This window comes from Haematobia irritans, chromosome 3 (assembly GCF_050003625.1).
Source record: "Haematobia irritans isolate KBUSLIRL chromosome 3, ASM5000362v1, whole genome shotgun sequence".
NCBI classification, from domain to species: domain Eukaryota; kingdom Metazoa; phylum Arthropoda; class Insecta; order Diptera; family Muscidae; genus Haematobia; species Haematobia irritans.
This window is the reverse complement of record NC_134399.1, coordinates 119,495,831-119,509,630: the sequence shown is the minus strand read 5'-3', so window position 1 is coordinate 119,509,630 and position 13,800 is coordinate 119,495,831. Positions and strand designations below refer to the sequence as shown.

The window sequence follows — 13,800 nt, the reverse complement described above, 5'->3', positions numbered from 1 at the left end:
AAATTTGTTAAAATTTTATTTCTATAGAAAAAATTTGTCAAAATTTTATTTCAATATAAAATGTTGTCAAAATTTTATTTCTATAGAAAATGTTGTCAAAATTGTATTTCTATAGAAAAATTTGTCAAAATGTTATTTCTATAGAAAATTCTGTCAAAATTTTATTTCAATAAAAAATTTTTACAAAATTTTCTTCCTATACAAAATTTTTGAATAGTTTTGACGAAAATGGACCAAAATCAACCAAATTCCATTTGGTCCGACCATCGGACCAAATTTAAAAATTAATAATTTTTTTGGTCCGATCGAACCAAAATGACAACCCTAACAAATATTTGATACATGTTGCCACAATATATTTTTTTGCAAAGATCGAATGTCTGGCAACAATAATATTGAATTGAACAGAAACTAAGCAACACAACATGTTGCAAATCCAGAATATTAAACATGTTTATTCAAATGATTAAGCGACACCGGCACCATTAGCAGAACAATAATATGGTATTTAACTAAGCGAAAAAATGAGAACAGTTGAATTTCAAATATCACCGTGAACGGTGGCGGAAACGGCAAACTGTAAAAATAAAAACTTATGTAGAAATTCAAACGACATTTTTTTTGAATAACATCAATTATATAGATCCGTTATTTGCAAAAAAAAAAGCAAATTGAAAAACAAAAATAATATTACAAACAGCCAAAAAGTGTATAGATATTTCTGTAAAAGTGCGATACACAATCAATGCATTTAATTTTGAGGTGTTTACAAGTTTAACAATTTATAATTTCGAGTGATTAATTAACTTAAAGAAAATCCAAAACGAATACACGGTGTGCATTACATATCATTACTGATAAATACAAAAAGAAAAAATTGTAACAATGCCAAAATTTCGAAATTATTTGGTAATATATGCCAGTCTATTTTTTGTGTTGATTACTTCTTCAAACTCAGATCCTGTTTTCCTAACTGATCCGGAAGAAAAATCTTCCCTTGCTGCAATGTCATCAACGTATTTGACACCATATGAATTAAAACTGTTTGCTGATAGTTTAGAATTTATAAAGGATGACAATTGTCGAAGTGATTTAAATGCAACACTACAGGGAATTTTAAATAATGCACAATGGGCTGTATCCAGTAAGTATAGAGAGGAAATAAGATAAAATTCCACAAATACGCCTTTTCTGGGGAATCAAATTTAGTTAAGCAAAGATTACTTTTGCCGTTAAAATTTTTCTTGAAAAACAGCCAAAAAAAATTTACTAGACAATCGTTTAATAGTTTGTCATAATTTCGGGTTTAATGTCTCTCAAAGAGAATACTTTATAAGAAATGAAAACTTCGTTTGTCTAAAATTTCGTTCGGATATAAGGAAAAAAGATAAAATCACAACATTTATACACAATTATTGGATATGAGAAAAAGTTTCTTATAAGAAAACATATGGACACCTTATCAACGAAATTTTTATAGACGATTTAATTTAATTTTTCTAAATGTGAGAAAATGTTTCTTATTTTAATATTTTTTGCTTACTTTAATGACGTGAACTAAAACTGAGAAAAAGTACAAATGAAGCACACAATTTTACTAAATTTCAAAATAGTTTATATTTTCCTAAAATGGGTGAAGTTTACTTAAATTTAATCATTTACTTAAATTAATTAATTTCAGAAACTAATGAACGAAGTTTCTGAAATTAGTGAATTTTCCTTAAATTGTGTCTATCTTGAATTTCATATAGCACTAAAGACATTTCAACCATTTTTAACTTAATTTCTTCCTTCAAAATATAAAATTTTCTTAAACAACAGAAAAAAAAAATATTTCCTAAAAATATAGGCTAAGACTTATTTTGAGGATTTAGAATCTTTGGTTTAATTTTTTTTTAATTGAGAAAACATGTATTACTTTGAAGTATCCATTATAATTTGGATAATATACCGGGGAAAGAGAATGAAAATTCAATAAATTAGATCTGTATCCCAATTTTAATTTTAGTGATCCTGGATTTAAAGAAGTCGCAGCTTTGACTCGGAATCAATACCAACATCCATAAGGGGGGTCAAAATCTTCAGAATCAAATAAACTTTTTTTGAGTGTATAATTTTTAACTGCAATTCATAGAAGAAATTAACTAAAAGAAATAAAAATAGAACCCCAGCAAAACAAGCGTCGCCAAAATATGTTAGTAGGGAAAATGTTATTTTTGGATCCGTAAGTGATGCAAAATTGGCGCAGAGGCGATGAATTTGTCATAGGACGGATGTCCACCATTTCAACAGACGTTGCACTGAATTTGAATCACATTTTAGTGTGTGATCTGAATTCAGTGTTTTAGATGTGCATTAAAAAATTTTGTGATATTTTGCCAAATAAATAATTTTTATAATTTTTTTTATGATTTTTAATGCATTCTAATTCCAAAAAGTAGTTTGGATCCCCAATTTGTGATCCGGAAGTAGTGCAAACCTGGATCATCTCCAATGAATTTTACATGGGCTTGTCATACTTCATTTTTGGATCCTATGCATTGCTTTAGAAGTTGTGCCTTGGAAGTTCATTTGGATAATGAAATTTAAAAAACTAAAAAAAAACAAACATTTGTTTCCAATTTCACTTTTTATTTTTATCCGTATTTTTTCACACTTTTATTTTCTGATGATCTAATTTTTACAAATTGAAAAACTTCTTCGCTTCCAACACGCCTTAGCACACTCAGCCACAAACGCCATTGAACACGATGCATCAAAACGTTTATTCAAATGTTTGTGATATGAACCTAATATGACACCACGGCATGACATTCTAACTACTTCCTGAGATATTCTTTCTTATTATGAATGAAAAAATAAAGAACGTTGGTTCAAATCTCAGAGGCAATTTTTTAATTAAGTATTTTTGTTAAAAATTAGTTTTTATGTTATACATCGTTTTTATTTTATTTTTTTTTGGCATAAATTTTTGTATAAATATATTTTTTTCAATAAAAATCAACAAAATTTAAAAATGATCGTAATTTGCATAACCTTCTCAAAAGAACTTCCATGGAAGTGAAAAAGTCAAACGGCACAGCTTAAAATCCCAGTGGGGATGATTTTTTCATTTTTTTAAATTATTTTTTTACTTTTTTTATGGATTTTTTTCACATAAAACGGCCAAATTCCGTACTTTCTAAGACTTGTCCAAAAGGATTGTATCGGATGTGAAATCCCGAGATGCGCTTTTAAAGAAATGTTTGTGGACTTGTCTAAAAGGACTGCATAGGAAGTGGAAAAACCTTGATGGGGGACTCTGGGATGCGCTTTAAAAGAAATGTTTGTGGACTTGTCCAAAAGGACTGCATCGGAGGTGGGGGATTCCGGTATGCGCTTTAAAAGAAATGTTTGTGGAACAACTTCCAATTTTTTTTTTGCTGGGAATAATTGTCTGAAACGTTTGACCTCAAATATTTTCAAATATTCACAATTTTTCTAGAATGGATTTAGCATTTTTATCGACAAAAATTTAACAAGTATAACGGCCGTAAGTTCGGCCAGGCCGAAGCTTATGTACCCTCCACCATGGGTTGCGTAGAAACATCTTCTAAACACTGCCATCCACAATCGAATTGAACCGGATCGAATGAATTTTGCTCCTCCAAGAGGGAGGAGGTCAAATCTGGAGAATGGTTTATATGGGGGCTATATATAATTATGCATCGATATGGACCAATTCTGGCACGGTTGTTAGAGACAATATACTAACACCATGTTCCAAATTTCAACCGGATCGGATGAAATATGCTTCTCTTAGAGGCTTCGCAAGCCAAATCTGGGGATAGGTTTATATGGGGGCTATATATAATTGTGAACCGACCAATTTTTGCATGGATATTAGAGACCATATACTAACACCACGTTCCAGATTTGAACCGGATTGGATGAATTTTGCTCCTCCAAGAGGCTCCGGAGGTCAAATCTGGAGAACGGTTTTTATGGGGGCTATATATAATCATGGACCGATATGGACCAATTTTTGCATGGTTATTAGAGACTATATATCAACACCATGTATCAAATTTCAGCTGGATCGGATGAAATTTGCTTCTCTTAGAAGCTCCGCAAGCCAAATCGGGGGATCGGTTTATATGGGGGCTATATATAAGTATGGACCGACGTGAATCAATTTTTGCATGGTTGTTAGAGACCATATACCAACACCATGTACCAAATTTCAGCCGGATCGGATGAAATTTGCTTCTCTTAGGGGCTCCGCAAGCCAAATCGGGGGATCGGTTTATATGGGGGCTATATATAATTATGGACCGATGTGAACCAATTTTGGCATGGTTGTTAGACACCATATACTAACACCATGTACCAAATTTCAGACGGATCGGATGAAATTTGCTTCTTCTAGAGGCCTCGCAAGCCAAATTTGGGGGTCCGTTTATATGGGGGCTATACGTAAAAGTGGACCGATATGGCCCTTTTGCAATACCATCCGACCTACATCAAGAACTTGTTTCGTTCGGAAGTTAGCGTGATTTCGACAGACGGACGGACGGACATGCTCAGATCGACTCAGAATTTTACCACGACCCAGAATATATATACTTTATGGGGTCTTAGATTAATATTTCGATGTGTTACAACCGGAATGACAAAGTTAATATCCTATGGTGGAGGGTATAATAACTTCTTCCCGTTTATTAATTCTTACTCAGCTTTTAATTTATTTGAAACAAAAAAGTTAAAACTACCTATTAAAAATATGAAAAAAACGAGTTATAAAAAATTGAATTAAAAGAACTTCCAGTGTAGTTAAAATAAAAAAATCTTTGGGAGGACATTTTTGGAAGTGCTTTAAAGTTGTAGTTCATGAAATTTTTGAGACATATAATATTTTTGCACAACAAAAATAAGTTAAATTTAGCATTAGTTTAAATACACTGAAAAATAGTAAATTGTTTTATAGAAAGAATAAACTAACTCGTGCGAAAATCGAACTAAATTGTCCTCCACATTTTGAGATTTCCACAAAGCGTTGTTAAAATCAGAAAAATTTAATCATAGAAGAGAAAATTAACTAAAAAGAAAGAAAAAATCTTTGGCGCCAAATCATGACCATTTTAACCATACAGTAGTTCATTCTTACAATTTTTGGCAATCGTACGAAAATTTTCTTTTGCGTTAGTTTATATTGGTCTTATGTGAACGGTCATTGAAACTTATTATATCAACGTTTAGTTCATAAAATGTTTGAAATATACTTAACAAAAATAAGATTCCATTAAAAGCAGTGGAAAATTTCGAAAAGTATAATGAATTTTAATTACCATACAAACAAATAATTATTTGCAATAAAAATAAGTTAAATTTGGCATTAGCTTAACCATGGAATTTTTTCTTTGTAAATATTCTTTCATGGCATCTATCATGTATACAAATACGTTTATTTCTTGTAATATTAATACGTCAGTTAAATAAATACAACATTTTAGGCAATATTTTTGAATGTGATAGATAAAAAATTGTCTACAGTTTAATAACATCAACAAATACGGTTTCTATTAAACAGTATAAATAAATTCCCAAAATTCACGTGCTAGAATTATTATGGATTATGGATTTAATTTAATAAAAAACACATAGATTGTAACTTCATTAATGCAACACCATATCCAAATATTTTTATTGGAATAATAATGAATTTGGTATTTACGTACCATACAGGGGGAATGTGCAATCATTTTCATTTCATACAAAAATAAGTTGACTTGGATCCACAGATGTTTACGTCAATTTATTATGGTAAAAAAGACAGTTTCTTTATGGCATGATTGTAGATACTTAATGCCGGAACATATATCTCTTATATCGAATTTTGCTTATTCATTTTATACCCTTCATCACTACTGTGGTACAGGGTATAAGTTTGTGCATTTGTATGTAACGCCAAGAAGGAGTAATCATAGACCAACCTTTTAGTATACGGATCGGCTTAGAATTAAATTCTGAGTCGATTTAGCGATGTCCGTCTGTCTGTCTGTCTGTCTGTTGGTGTATTTTTGTGTGCAAAGTACAGCTCGCAATTTTAGTCCGATTGTCCTAAAATTTGTTATAGGGTCCTGTTTCGGCTCAAAGACGATCCCTATTGATTTTGGAAAAAATCGGTTCAGATTTAGATATAGCTGCCATATATATTTTTCACCGATCTGGTCATAATTGGCGTGTATATTAACCAATCTTCCTGAAATTCCGTACATCCGAATATTTTATGAGTCTCGAAAAACTTGCAAAATATCAGCCAAATCGGTTCAGATTTAGATATAGCTCCCATATATAGCTTTCGCCCGATTTACAGTCATTTGCCCACAGAGGTCAATTTTTTGCTCCGATTTAGTTGAAATTTTGCATAGGGAGTAGAATTAGCATTGTTACTATGCGTGCCAAATTTGGTTGAAATCGGTTCAGATTTGGATATATCTCCCATATATAGCTTTCGCCCCATTTACGCTCATATGACCACAGAGGCCAATTTTTAACTCCGATTTAGTTGAAATTTTGCACAGAGAGTAGAATTAGCATTGTAGTTATGCGTGCCAAATTTGGTTGAAATCGGTTCAGATTTAGATATATCTCCCATATATAGCTTTCGCCCGATTTACACTCATATGACCACAGAGGCCAATTTTTAACTCCGATTTAGTTGAAATTTTGCACAGAGTAGAATTAGCATTGTTGCTATGCGTGCCAAATTAGGTTGAAATCGGTTCAGATTTAGATATAGCTCCCATATATAACATTCGCCCGATATGCACTTATATGGCCCCAGAAGCCAGAGTTTTACACCAATTTGGTTGAAATTTTGCACACGGAGAATAATTAGTACTGTAATCAAGTATGCCAAGTGTTATTGAAATCGGTTCAGATTTAGATATAGCTCCCATATATATCCTTCGCCCGATTTAGACGCATAGGGAGTTGAAATCGGTTCAGATTTAGATGTAGCTTCCGCCGCAAGCTATGCTATATAAATATAACTTATATGGGTAATTGTCTATTGATGACAATAACGGCTACATAGCTCAGTGGATAGCGTGTTGGCTTACAAATTGCATGGTCCGCGGTTCGATTCTCCACCCAGGCGAAAGGTAAAAAAAAAATTTAAAATTTATAAAATCGTATAATTTCTTCTACATTGTTTGTATTACAGAAAACTTCGTGGAAGTGAGAAAGATGTGAGGGAAAATGAAATTAGCCAGAAAAAATTCTTTTTTGAGTTGGTCTTTATGAAATTGTTTTTACATCCTGGAAAAGAATAAACATTTATCACAAAAAGTATATACTTTTCTTCCAAATACACTTCGTTTCAACGAAAAGCAAATGAGAAACGAACTTTGTTTGTCTAAAATTTCGTTTGGGAGGAAAGAATTATTTTTTTTGCGTGTGGAATTAAATTCATCGGTGCACTGTTGTCGAGTTTATTCACGTCGAAAGTTTTAAATAATTATTCCATGGAAATGTTTACGATTTAATTCCATTTTTTTGGGCGAGATAAATCTTTTAAGTTACTGTAAACAACACAAAGCGTTTAGAGTACGTATAACCTGAAAAATGTCAAGCTTTACACATTGAAAAAATCGCTTCTGCAACATATACACCGAAACACATTCTGCTTCAATCATATATATCTTCAGGATTGGTCCAAACAAAATATTGTTTGTATCATTCAAATATATTATGTTTCACCTTAGGCATACACTGGTAGAAAAAAACTTGCTTTGTGTGTATATACTTTATGGACGCCAATTGGTTATTTCCATTTTTATACTTGCAGCATACTCTCTCGGTCTCTCTTTCTAAAAACACATATATTTTTATAGGAAATTTCTAAATTCATATATGTTTGCAACCACACATATTATATATAAAAAAATAGTATGTCTTAAACATAATATGTTCTAACATATTAACATATATGTCGCAAACATGTTATGCTAGTTTGTGAACATTATATGCTTGCATTTAAAAATAATGTGCTAAAAATTTGTGTTCCTAAATCGCTAAAGTGAAAACTAAATCAGTAAGAAAAAGGCATAAAAGTATACATATTTGTTGCAATTTTTTTTATAACTTCACAAAGTTTGTATTCCTTAAAATGGATTATTAAAGAAAAGTAATCGTGAAAAAATGACGATTTTAGAGGCTAAACTCGAACTTAATACCCACCTTAACATATAATTTTTACTCCGAAACGTATGAAAAATAGTCTTTTTCGTCCGTGTACTCTAGTTCTGTCAGTTGGCAGATTGCAAGACTAGGGTTACCCAATTCCACCAAATAAAAGGCAAGCCTCGTATAAATTTTAGCTTCGAACGCACAAATCCTACAAATTTACATTTGTTTACCTGAACAAAACCTTAAAATATCATTTAAACAATTATTGTATATTAAATATATATTTTCTCAATTTTTATTTAGTATAATCAGGTATTTTAGCTTGATTTTTTTTGGGGCATTGTGTCATCAATATTCGCAAAAAGCCTGTTCGAAGCCAAAATGCTACTGCGCTGCGTCATTATCGATTCATTTAACACCGGTATCTGAGATCAAAATTACTGATTACTGATGTTCTGGGGATGTTTTATTCTTTTGTTTGTTCTACGTTTGATCATTTGGGAATTCCTTCATTATAAATGATTTCACCCAATATGAAGAATTGTGCATCCTTAATTTTGAGACACACAATTTACACAATACCAAAGGCAAAATTCTTTAAAATAAAAGAAAAAAGGAAGTATTGCTTGCATTTTAATTCTTACAAAGAAGACCAAAAAATATTCAAAGAAAGCGAATAAAAAAAAAAACGATTATAAAAATTTGTTGAAAGGCAAAACAAATTTAGACATTTTAATCAAAAGAAAGTTCGTAATAGTAGCTTTAGAATTGTGTTTCTTTTAGGATTCGAAATTTTATGTTTTTGAGTAAGGCAACTTTATTTTAAAAATGGGAGTGAAATTTCGATAGAGCCTAGATTTAAAGCAAGATAGCTCCATATCTTAAAGAAGCGGCATCTAAGACTCGCAATCAATTCCAATTTCCTTAAAATCAAAGATAAAAATCTTTCGATACCAGTAAACATTTGAGTGCAGACTCAAAAAAAGTGAACCCACTTTCTAAAGAAAGATTTTGACCTACCCATAAGGATTTCGGTATTGTTTTTGAGCCAAAGATGTGGCTTCCTTAAAGTAAAGACATTTTTAGGCACCTCTCTGGCTTTAAATTTGGGATCAATAAAATTAAAATTTGGATTTAGATTTCATTCATCGTTCGACATGCAGGAACAGGCTGTAAATTATCCATATCTTTCCTTACCATCGTAATTATTATCTATTTATATTTTGAAATAAAAAAATCCTTTCTTTGAGATTGTATCCTTTTCTTTGTGATTATAATTATTTTATACGACAACTCTGTTAAAAATATATGTCCTTTAGTATTTAAAAAACAACAACACAGTCGTGCAGCTTGCAAAACATTTATTAGCCCACTCAAAGCAATAGTTAAGGAAAATGGTAGTTACAGTAAAGTGAATGGATTCTGAAATTCCGATTACTTCCGATTACTGCCATTTGAATAAATAAAATATATTTTCACACCAAATATATGATCGATTGAATTAGGTTAGGTTAGGTGGCAGCCCGAAGTATCAGGCTCACTTAGACTATTCAGTCCATTGTGATACCACATTGGTGAACTTCTCTCTTCTCTCGATTGAATTACAATCACTCCCTGACAGATATCCGCTATTCAAAAAAATTGATGCAATTGTTTTTTTTTTTTTTAATTCAGAAATCATTACGACAAGCCTGCTTTCAGGCTGTTAATATACGCATAGTAGACTCATGTACAAATTATCCTTATTCCTATTTATACCCTAAACCACATAGTGGTCAGGGTATAATAACTTTGATCTGCCAAAAAATGTGCCTACCGGAAATATTGACTTTACAATATATACCGATCGACTCAGCATCACCTTCTGAGTCGATCTAGCGCTTGGTATCCGTCCGTCTGTCCGTCCATGTATTTGTTGTTCGCAGGATTCCGGTGGCAATTATTAACCGACTCTGATAAAATTTGGTACGTGGCGTTTTTTTTTGTACGAGGACGAACGCTATTGAATTTGGAAAAAAATCAGATCAAATTTAGATATAGCTCCCATACGTATGTATCGCCCGATTTCGATAAATGGGGTCAGATTGCGTTCATTTACCAACCGATCGAAGTTAAATTTGCCAAAAAGTAATACAATAGACCACCCTTTAAGTGTGCCAAATTTCATCGAAATCGGTTCAGAATTAGATCCCATATATATGTATCGCCTGATTTTCCCAAATTTGGCCATAAGTCCCTTATTTATCAATCGATCTGACTCAAAGTTGGCCAAATCTAATTTTCTATAGTACTTACTATATGTGCAAAAAATCATCGAAATCGGTTCAGATTTAGCTATAGCTCCCCTATATATGTATCGCTCGATTTTCAGAAATTTGGCCATAAAACCCTTATTTATCAACCGATCTTACTCAAATTTGGCTTACTATAATGTTCTATAGTACTGACTGTATGTGCAAAATATCATCCAAATCGGTTCAGATTTAAATATAGCTCCCATGTATATGTAGCGCCCAATTTTCAAAAATTTGCCCCTTATAACCTTATTTTTGACCGTAATGGCCTCATTTGTAAACCGATTTTACTCAAATTTAGCACAAGGTAATCTCCTGTAATATCAACAAAACCTGTAAAATATAATCTAATATAATATACTAATATAATATATTTGAAAAAAAAAGACCCTTACAAATTTATTTCTGACCATAATTGCCTTATTTAGTACCCGATCTTACTCTAATTTAGCACCTTCTGTGGTATCAACTAAAACTGGGAAATATCATCGAAATCGGTTCAGATTTCGGTTCATATAACAGGTTGGCTGATAAGTCCCCGGTCTAACAAAGAAAAACACATTTTTTTGTGTCAAAATTCGTTTTTATTATTCAACATAGTTCCCTTCAAGAGCAATACAGCGATTATAACGACCTTCCAATTTGTTGATACCATTTTGGTAGTACTCCTTCGGTTTTGCCTCAAAATAGGCCTCAGTTTCGGCGATCACCTCTTCATTGCAGCCAAATTTTTTCCCTGCGAGCATCCTTTTGAGGTCTGAGAACAAGAAAAAGTCGCTGGGGGCCAGATCTGGAGAATACGTTGGGTGGGGAAGCAATTCGAAGCCCAATTCATGAATTTTTGCCATCGTTCTCAATGACTTTTGGCACGGTGCGTTGTCTTGGTGGAACAATACTTTTTTCTTCTTCATATGGGGCCGTTTTGCCGCGATTTCGACCTTCAAACGCTCCAATAACGCCTTATAATAGTCACTGTTGATGGTTTTTCCCTTCTCAAGATAGTCGATACAAATTATTCCGCATCCCAAAAAACAGAGGCGCATCCCAAAAAACAGAGGCCATTACTTTGCCAGCGGACTTTTGAGTCTTTCCACGCTTCGGAGACGGTTCACCGGTCGCTGTCCACTCAGTCGACTGTTGATTGGACTCAGGAGTGTAGTGATGGAGCCATGTTTCATCCATTGTCACATATCGACGGAAAAACTCGGGAGTATTATGAGTTAACAGCTGCAAACACCGCTCAGAATCATCAACACGTTGTTGTTTTTGGTCAAATGTGAGCTCCTATTTTGCACAGAGCTTCCGCATATCAAAATATTGATGAACGATATGACCAACACGTTCCTTTGATATCTTGAAGGCATACTAACCCTGTAGGTTCAGAATCAACTATAGCTCCTAATATCAGACATTTCTGTTCAGATTGTGATAAAACTCCCATGTACGCCTTAATGTTCTTAAATGTTGAAATGCGGTTTTTCCCCAAACCTATACCATTGATACCCCACAAACAATGTTTACTAATTCAGTAAAGGTGGTTTAGGGTACGATATAGTCGGTCCGCCCGACTTTCTGCTTTACTCACTTGTTTTAAATCAGTTTTAATTAAATCATCAGTTGTTTGCTCTTATCGATGTTAAATGTTCGGTGTTTTACACAGTGGTGCGAATGTAACAAATTTTCGATTTCGTTAATAAGTCAAGTAAACAGAAAATAACATTAGAAGGTGTAAATAACATTGTGTAAACTAAGTAAATATTTAATTAAGATCTACATTAAATATAAAAAAAAGAAAAGGGCACATGTCACAAGTGATGTTCTGTAAACTTTCTTCTAATTGTTGTCATCTTGAAGATTTAAATGTTTTTCTTTCATTTTGTATGATGCTAATTAATCTGCTAAAATTATTCAATTTGTAAAATGTTTAATATTTTGAGAGAACTGATTATTGCTATTTAAATTTAAATGGTTGAGAATTAGATCAGCATAGTAAAACTAAAAACAACTAAGAGAAGATACTCTTGGCAACACAGACAACGATAATGACATTAGGCGTACAAATGGGCAACTTTAAAAGAATTTAATTTAAATTAATTTGTATCGTTTATTGAAGTTATTTATTTATTTATTTATACACATATGAATATTTACTCCAATGATAAAGAAATTCATCAAATATTCATCTTTTCTGAAAAAAAGAATTTTTATGTAAACAAATGCCAAAGTCGAAATTTGGTAATCTTTGAAATCATTTACACTGGAAAAAGCATGCCTGGTTTCAAAGATTTTGTCTTTACGCTAATGATTTTGGATTGAATCCGAGCTAAAGAAGTGGAGAATTGAAGTAAGAATACATTTAAGACACAATTTTCTTGTAAATTTGAGCTTTTGCGTACTTGATTCTAGCAAACAAATTTTAATTTATTCGTTTTTTCATGTGCTATCAAAGTCCATTAAAAACGTTTTAACAACAACTAAAATTTCCACTCTAAAATAGAAACTGTTTCGTTTCAAGTAAAAAACGTCTTTGAAATAAGGTGTTGAACAATATCCCCTATGTTGGAACGCTGTTTTTCTTTGTAGTCAAGATACAAAAAGTCCACAAATTTATAGACAATTTCATTAATTTGAAGAGTTTTTCATAATGTTGTTTGATAGTTGACATTTAAACTGTTAATTATATTCGTTTAGTTGGACTCGAGGTCGTGTGAATTAAAACAGATATTGTTGTTTTTGTGAGTTGTAATTTTGATTTAAAAATATCCAATATTTTGAAACATCTCCGATCCTCGTCCTCAGGGAAATTAACAATTTTAGAATTAAAAAAAAAAAAAACAATGAACTTATTCACAAGAGAGTATATTTAAAACTTTCAGATTTTCGGAATAATTAAAGAAAACTTGGCCTTAATTAAAAAAAAAAAAACAAGTAAGGAAAGTCTAAAGTCGGGCGGGGCCGACTATATTATACCCTGCACCACTTGGTAGATCTCCGTCAAATGTGTTGGGGGCTATATAAAAAAGTTTGTCCCAAATACATACATTTAAATATCACTCGATCTTGACAGAATTTGATAGACTTCTACAAAATCTATAGACTCAAAATTTAAGTTGGCTAATGCACTAGGGTGGAACACAATGTTAGTAAAAAAATATGGAAAACATTTAAATCTGAAGCAATTTTAAGGAAACTTCGCAAAACTTTATTTATGATTTATCGCTCGATATATATGTATTAGAAGTTTAGGAAAATTAGAGTCATTTTTACAACTTTTCGACTATGCAGTGGCAATTTTACAAGGAAAATGTAGGTATTTTGACAATTTTTGTCGAAA

At 32.0% G+C, this 13,800-nt stretch overlaps 1 protein-coding gene across 1 annotated transcript in view; it reads left to right on the top strand.

Moving 5' to 3' along the window:
* The first annotated feature begins 542 nt into the window (after positions 1-542).
* LOC142229248 (nose resistant to fluoxetine protein 6-like) overlaps positions 543-13,800 on the top strand; it is an 84,615-nt gene continuing 71,357 nt past the window's right edge. The window contains exon 1 of the mRNA XM_075299786.1: positions 543-1,144. Within this exon, the coding sequence (XP_075155901.1) occupies positions 886-1,144 (259 nt within the window). The 5' untranslated portion in view covers positions 543-885. The remainder of the gene's footprint in view (positions 1,145-13,800) is intronic.